Raw genomic sequence first — 8,986 nt, 5'->3', positions numbered from 1 at the left:
AAAATTATTAAATTATCATAATCTAAAAAGTTGGGAGTGAGGAGCATCATTAAAAGTGAGCAGGTTTTTCCACATCCACTTGAACCAACTATGAGACATCTTAATGAATTTGGGAGATTTTTATGGTTGTTAAATTTTATCTTATTTTCCCAAATGGGTAGACAATCATTCATTTATATATTTGGAAAACAGGTTATTTAATTTATTATTGGCTTTTTTAGAAACTCTATATTTTATCCTAAGTTCAGGTTTAATTTCAAGATAATCCATTATTTTATTTATGCAATATCTTGTGTTGATATTTCCCTGAAAATCACATCCAAGAATAATATATAACAACAATCCTTTGAACATTTCTCTAATACGTTCAGTTTCTTCCCTTGTAAGGAAAGGTGTGTTATCACCCTCATACTTTACATTCATTTCTCGAATCAATCTTGTAAAGTAATTCATTTTTGGTGTAAATCGAAAAGAATTATTTTCCTTTTTATATATTGATTATCATTAATTAGAAGATAATCACAGAATATACATTGTTAATAGGCTTTTGACTCTGTGTTTAATCCCCGTCTTTCACACGCAGGACAATTCTCAAATTTGTCATATGGAGAATCAGGAAATTCTTGCATATTTATAAAGTAAAACTTTACTTCAACTGAAATTCATCTATACTTTCAGTTGCATATTGACTCGTATTTAATAATATAACCATCGATATCTATATACTTTTTTCATTACCAGATTCAACGACAACATTTTTCATATTAAAGGTAATTTTAAAATGATCCTTAACTACTATTGAACGAAATGTCATTTCACCTGATATATTAACATCCTTTATTTCATCAGGATTTACATCTTTAGGGTTGTTGAAAAAAATACAAATTTCTCCTTGCATATTACAGATGGTCTTATCTTTTCTTTCTAAAGCTTCATCCATAAGGTTTTTGTTTTTTGATACTTTTTCTTGTTTCATTGCTTTTCTAGTTTTGAATATATTACCAGAAGGAGAGGAGAAACTTTTGTTAGAGATACTTTAATTGATGTTCTACCAGGTATACAAAAAGCCCTTCCACTGAAGGAAATTGAAGAACTCATCATATCCACCATAATTGTTTTTATCCAATATGTCTTATATTTATCTTTGTTCAATTTTACATCCTTGACATATTTCTCAGTATCTTTAACAAATGAAGAGATTGATTGAAACTTGTCTTTTGTGTCTTGAAACATTGTATTTATTAAGTGAAAAAGTTGGAGGATAAAATAGTTTTAAGCACAGATTCACCTGAAAAATAAACAAAATTTTCATGAAGAAAATTTTAGTTTAAGCAAAGTTTTATTATATAAATATGGTGAATACAACATACTGCGATGTTTGTAATCACGAATATAAACATTATAGAAAACACCTCCAAACCAACAAACACACATTTAATCTATTTCATAAAATATCTCCTCTTGAGTTGGAAAGAAAACATTGTGATATCTGCTCAAAGGATGTTTTGAAGAGAAGTTATAATAGACATCTTCAATCACAAAAACACAAGAAAAATGAGTTTAAAGTAAAGGGAAACTATTATATTGAAAACACTGATGGGGCATTTAAAGGGCATATAAAAATAAGGATTTTTCAATTTGGATATCCCGGTCCATCATCAATGGCTGAATCAATTGAAATAGTGAAACCTGATGTTGAAAAAGTTAAAAAAGACATTGAAAGAAATGAAAACTTTAAAGTTTTATATGGGATTGAAAATGAATATGAAAAGACAAGATGAAGAACAAACTCCTTATATGAGAACAGATCTTCATTTTATAACATCATTTCAAGATTTTTTGAATCGTGGGGTTTATGAAGAACTATTAAGACAAGAGGAGGATGTTGATAATACAGTGGTAGGAAGTGGATTCAATATTGAAAAAAAATCATCTTTTTAGATATACACATTATAAAATCAAACCCTCTTAAAGCTTCTTCTTATATTGAATTACCAAAAGAAATAAAACTAAAGAAGGCAGTTGTTAATATTAAGAACAATGATAATAAATGTTTACTCTGGTCTGTTCTTGCTCACTTACATCCTCCACAATGGAATCCTGAAAGGGTTGAACATGATAAGAAATACGAGAAGAAGAAGAAGAAGATTTTAAATTCCCAATGCCACTAACAGATATTCCTAAATTTGAGAAAAAGAATAATCTTTCTATTAATGTATATGGATTAACGGATACGAACAAAGTTCAAATATTAAAAATTTCAAACAACTATAAAAATGAAGAAACACACATTGATCTTTTATATTTTAGTGTTGGAAAGAATTCACATTACACATACATCAATAATTTATCAAGATTAATCTCTTCTCAGGTATTCAGAACAGCAAACAAAATATATCCTTGTAAGCGATGTCTTAATTCATTTCATACAAAAGAACGATTAGAACAACATTCAAAATATTGTAGTAATCATAAATCAGCTGTAATTACAATGCCTAAACCTGGTGAAAAGATTTCTTTTGAAGATTATAATAAATCTATCATGCACCCATTTGTGATATATGCTGATTTTGAGTGTATCCTTAAAAAGATAAATACTGCTTCTCCTCATCCAAAATAATCATATACAAATAAATATCAAAAACATATTCCTTGTGGTTTCTGTTATTATATCAAATCATCTGTTGGAGAAAAGTATAACAAACTTGAACATTATAGTGGAAAAAAAGCTTCACAAGAGTTTGTAAAACGGTTAGAAAAGGATTGTATAAGACTAACTAAATTAATGAAAGAAACAAATGAACCGATGAAATTAACCGAAGAAGAAAAATTAGAATTTAGAAAGAACAATATCTGTCATATTTGTGAGGGGGAAATTCAGGAGTCTAAAGTTAGGGATCATTGTCATCTGACTGGTAAATATAGAGGTCCCGCTCATTCCTGTTGTAATCTTAATTATAAATTTCCTTCTTTTATTCCAGTCTTTCTTCACAACAGCGCCAACTATGATACACATCTATTTATAAATGAACTTTCAAAAACACCAGGGAATATTTCTGCCATAACAAACACAAGTCAAAAGTATATTTCATTTACAAAAATGATATTCACAAAACCTTTAACTCGTATTAGGTTTCTAGATTCTTACAAGTTTATGGGAACACCACGAGCCTACCTCGCATCAAATCTCAGCTCCACGGGGTCTTTTCCAAATCTTAATTCATTCTTTCCAAAAGAGGAAATTATAACTCAAGAGGAAATTTAGATTAAAGAGAGAATTCAAAGTTAAGAGGAAATTCTAATTAATGAGGAAATTAATGAAGAAATTCCAACTGAAGATGAAATTCTAATTATAAAGAAAATTCAAACAATGAATGAAATTCTAACTAAAGAGGAAATTCTGATTAAAGATGAAATTCTGATTAAAGAAGGAATTCTCACGAGAGAGGAAATTCAAACAAGGAATGAAATTCAAAGTAAAGAGAAAATTCTTACAAGTAAGGGAATTTATCCTTATGATTATATGGATTCATTTATGAGATTTAAAGAAACACAACTTCCTTCAAAAGAAAGTTTCTATAATAACCTTTATGAAGAAGAGATAAGTGATAAGGAATATAAACACGCACAAGAAATATGGAAAATATTTAAGATAAAGAACCTTGGAGAATATCATGATTTATATCTAAAAACAGATGTTTTATTGTTTGCTGATGTGTTTCAAGCTTTTAGATCACTCTGTCATAATAAAAATTGTTATGGATTAGATCCTGCCCACTATTTCACAGCTCCTGGTTTAGCTTGGAGTGCAATGTTGAAAATGACAAAACAAGATATAGATTTAATCAGTGATGTTGATATGCTTTTGATGATTGAGAAGTCAAAGAGAGGTGGAATATCACAAGTATGTTCAAAAAGATATGTTAAAGCAAATAATAAATATCTTCCAAATTATGATAGTGAAAAAGATAGTAATTATTTGATGTATTTTGATGCTAATAATTTGTATGGATGGGCAATGTCTCAATCTCTGCCTTATGGTAAATTAGAGTGGGTGGAAGAAAAGGATTATGAAAAGGCTTTGATGAATATTGTTATTTCTTCTCAAGAGGAATTGAATGAGGAAGAAGAAGGTTATTATTTTGAATTTGATTTGAGGTACCCGAGTGATCTTCATAATAAGCATAAAGACCTTCCTTTTGCATGTGAGAAAGAAACCCCAAAGAAAGAATGGTTAAGTGATTATCATAAAAGTTTTAATATTAAAGGCAAATCAACAGAAAGGTTAGTAACAACATTCTATGATAAAGAGGGATATGTTTTGCATCAGAGAAGCTTAAAACAGTTTTTGAGAGAAGGATTGAGAGTAGCTAAAATTCATAGAGTTTTAAAATTGAAACAAAGTCCTTGGATGAAAATATATTCAATTCAATGCAGATATGAGAGCAAATACAAAAGTAAAATTTGAAGGGGACTTTTAGAAATTAATGAATAATGCTGTATTTGGAAAGACTATGGAAAATGTTAGAAACAGGCAAAACATTAGATTCGCAACATCTTGGAAAGAAGCTTCGAGATTGATAAATAAACCAAGTTTTGAGAGAGAAGAGGTTTTTTCAGAGAACTTTTCTGCAATTCATATGAAAAAGGAAAGTATTGTAATGGATAAACCAATTTATATTGGAACAGCAGTTCTTGATTTATCAAAGATATTGATGTATGATTATTTGTATCATGACTTAAAGAAAGAGTATGGTGAAAATGTTTCATTGTTGTATATGGACACTGATAGTTTTATCCTCGATATAAAAACTGATGATGTTTATAAAGATATGAAGAAAAATATTGGAGTATATGATACAAGTAATTTCAGCAAGAAGAGTGAGTTATTTTCCAAAAATAATGAAAAGGTTATTGGTAAGTTTAAGGATGAGTTGGGTGGAAAAGTAATGAGTGAGTTTATTGGATTGAGAGCAAAGGCATATGCTTATAAGTATGGTGATCAGATTGATAAGAAGTTAAAGGGAATAAAGAAATATGTAATAAAGAAATCAATAACTTTTAGAAATTATAATAATTGTTTGATGAATAAGAAAGAAGAATATAGGAAAATGAATACAATAAGAAGTTATAAACATAACATATATAGTGAAGAAGTAAATAAAAAGGCATTAGGAGCCTTTGATGATAAGAGATTTATTTTAGATAATGGAATAGATTGTGTTCCATATGGATATTGTATGATAGAGTGTATAAAATAGATTGTGTTTTAACGATGGGAAGATGGGTTAGGGTTTTTTAAGGGCTACCGCCGCATTTTTTCACAATATATAAATGGTCAAACCAAGTATTAATCAAACTAAAGAGTGGAGAAAATCTCAGTCTTGGTATATAAATGGAAAACATAATGAATGTGAAAAATATCAAATAAGTCTTATTGAAAAAATAACTAAAACAAAGGTAAATAAAACAAATAAGCGAATCAATTTAAAAACTAGTAGGTTTGAGGATGTAAAGAAAAAAAATGAATATCCTTGAATGGACTGAAAACTTTGATTGTTATCAATTGAACAATGAAAAAACAATTTACTATAATCTCAAAATGATATGTGGCTCAGAAGCTGGTCAAACAAGAGCATTAAGAGAAGTTAATCATTTCGTAATGGCACAAAAGGGGTATCTCAAAAAATATAAAGATTCAAATGTTTTGTTTTCAAATATTTTAGATGGGGATTATTGTGCAAAGAAAATTAAACTATTGAAGGAATTTGAGAATGAACAAATCTTTATAGGTTCAATGAGTGAGCTAAACAATATGCATTGGTTATTTGAAAAAGAGTGTCCCGAGGCTTAGACGTTTCAGATATTTATTTAGAATCACCTTTTATCAAATCGCATTACTACTTTACGACTTGAACAAATATTCATCTTATTGCATTGGTTATTTGAAAAAAAGTGTCCCCAGGTTAAAAGGGGAGACAAATAAATATACCTTGGGATAAAAAGGGGGTTTACTTTTTAGGGAAAAAAATATGAATCGCTGAAAATCCCCCATTCATTTACATGGGGAAAAGTCAGCCAGAATCAGTTTATTCACCCTACTTATATGTATATACCAAGCCGTATAACACTAGGGGGTTGACTCAGCCTGCCATCCTTCCGATGTCGGCGAAATGAGTACCAGTGTACTGGGCCGGTGTATACCCCGGTTAAAATAGGTGTACCAGATCCTTGTGTCGTAAGAGGCGACCAGGGTTGCGTCAGGAAGGGCATCCGGTGTAAAACATGTGCCAAATCACTATGCGGATCATATGGATGATCCGCTGTGGTGACCCTTCACGGGAGCATCCGAAAGAAGAAGAAGAATATATATATATATATATATGTATATATGTGTATGTGTATATATATATATATATATATATATATATATATATATATATATATATATATATATATATATATATACATACATACACACACAAGCCGGTAGGCGACGAGGGATAGGAACGAAGCGCTGAATTCGATGCTTTTCATTCTGACCGATCCACCGAGGAAGATTCATTGCCAAGACGTATTGGTTCACGTACAATTGTTCCTCTGCCTGGCAAGATTTTTCCTATTGCGTATTTTGCCAGCTGGCACTCTTCATAAAAAATGACGGTAAATAGACACCCTATTTTTGAAGGACTACCATTTGAAAAATAATCGGTTTGCTGGTTTGTACTGTGGAGCCTCGCGTTGCAGACACACACACACACACACACACACACACACACACACACACACACACACACACACACACACACACACACACACACACGGAAAACCCAACAATCAGGGATATCTCGCATATATAGCGAATCCAATAATACCGGGCGTAGTGGCGTGCACCTGTAATCCGGCAACTCGGAGGCTTGGGTTGGAGAATCGCTTGAGGACGGGAGCTCTGCGCTGGGCCGCGCTATGAGAGGGTGTAGGGCAGCCTGGAATCATGGCGAAACCCAATCCTTATCCCTGTGTTTAAGAGGCGACCTGGGTTGCGTCAGGAAGGGCATCCGGCATAAAACCTGTGCCAAATCAGTATGCGGATCATAACAGATGATCCGCTGTAGCAACCCCTAACGGGAGCAGCCGAAAGAAGAACAACATGTACATTGTACATATATACATACATATATACATATAGATACATACATATATCTATGCACATATATATATATATATATATATATATATATATATATATATATATATGTGTGTATGAAACTAGAACGGGCACTCGTAGAGAGCATATACCTTCGCCGCCGCTACTGTTTTGCTCTTGGCATGAGTGTGGGGAGGGAACAGAACAGAACAGGGAACATTTTAGTGCTGGTTTCATGTGAATCGGATCAGAATTGACCGCGTTATGACCAAAAACGCACATGCGCAAGGTTGTGACCCCCCTGACCTTTGACCCCCAACCGCTTACAAGAGTAATGACGTCATTGTGTCATGTCGCATATCAATAGATCGGGCATTAAATTCTGAACATTTTGGCATTAGTTTCATGCAAATTGGATAAAAATTGACTTCGCTATGGCAAAAAGACGATTTTGACCCTTTCATGACCTTGACCTTGACCTTAAAAACCGATCGCTCCCAAAATCTAATCAAATGTTCCTTGGATAATAACCAATCATCCCACCAAATTTCATGCGATTCGGTTTTATACTTTTTGAGTTATGCGAATATAACACACATGCACACATATTCACAAATAAATAAATAAATAAATAAATAAATAAATACACAGCGACCAAACCAGCACTAAAATGTTCCCTGTTCTGTTCTGTTCCCTCCCCACACTCATGCCAAGAGCAAAACAGTAGCGGCGGCGAAGGTATATGCTCTCTACGAGTGCCCGTTCTAGTTACATAGATGGGACGTCATCAATCCAAAAGAAATCTGTATGTATGCCACACAGCCTTACCATAAGCCACGCCCATTGCGCCCGAGATCATCTCAGCATTGTCATTGTCATCATTCTCATTCTCATCCCCCAACATTTGATTGGAATGGTTGCTACATGACTGCACTTGGCACTGTCCACAAGCTGATGTGCATGGTAGACCGTAGGTTCTGCATGTGCAACATTGAGTACTGCACCCGGTAGTGCATTTGCAGTGAACTACCTTAAGCAAAGAGTCTGGTGCGGCATTCATCACTGGGATGAACTGCTTCTCCTCTGTTTTCCACCCCCAGTCTGTTGCTTCCAGATCTGCCTCTTCTCCCATCCATGTCATGATCTGGAAATATGTGCGGAGTGAATGGTGCTTAGTTTCCGCTTCAGTTGGTGGCAGATGCTCTGGGGTAATAAATGACACAGCCGATACCACTTTCTTTGTCAAGATGCTGTGGCACAACAAAGTGAGAGTATCTGTTCCCTTTCCACCAAACACCTGGACCATTGCCTTGTACCCAATCTCTAAAATTGCAAATGTGCTTTGACCTGGTGTAGCAAATGCTTGGGCACATGACCTCAAATCAGCATCACCTTTCATGACTTTCTGGAAGAGAGATTTCTTGCCAACCCTAAATATGCGCGGTCGTATCACATCCAGTAAAAGCATGTACGAACAGCATCATGGTAGATGCCTGGGATCCTAAGAGGCTCTTCAGTCTGTTTATGTGATGCACTCTGCTTTGGTCCTGCGTCTTGTCAGATCGGAAGTACAAGTCCCGGTTGCCACCTTCAGCAAAATGGTGAAGCAGAAGAATAAGTAAGTCCGTATCTTCGCCTATCAGTGTTGTTGACTGCAGCTGGGAAGCTCGTACTGCTGCTTGCACGATGTCGTGGTCTGCATCACCTGTTGCGTTTATCACAGTGCACCCCTTTTCCTTTAGCCTTTGGCTAATGATGTTTATCAGTTCCTGCTTGTTGGAACCATGCAATAAGAACTCATCTTTTTTCCCCATGAACACAGTGTCTTCTGTGAAGTTG

The 8,986-nt window shown here is 33.7% G+C and overlaps 1 protein-coding gene across 1 annotated transcript in view; it reads right to left on the bottom strand.

The window, feature by feature from the left end:
* Positions 1 to 1,455: 1,455 nt before the first annotated feature.
* Positions 1,456 to 8,986, bottom strand: part of LOC147033786 (uncharacterized) — a 58,154-nt gene continuing 50,623 nt past the window's right edge. The window contains exon 4 of the mRNA XM_085870980.1: positions 1,456 to 2,100. Coding sequence (XP_085727106.1) covers positions 2,032 to 2,100 — 69 coding nt within the window. The 3' untranslated portion in view covers positions 1,456 to 2,031. The remainder of the gene's footprint in view (positions 2,101 to 8,986) is intronic.

The sequence above is a fragment of the Eptatretus burgeri genome, chromosome 1 (assembly GCF_056783735.1).
Source record: "Eptatretus burgeri isolate ZD-2024b chromosome 1, Ebu_testis_v1, whole genome shotgun sequence".
Lineage (NCBI taxonomy): Eukaryota > Metazoa > Chordata > Myxini > Myxiniformes > Myxinidae > Eptatretus > Eptatretus burgeri.
Note: the sequence above shows the minus strand (reverse complement) of the source record. Positions and strands in the feature narration are given on the sequence as shown.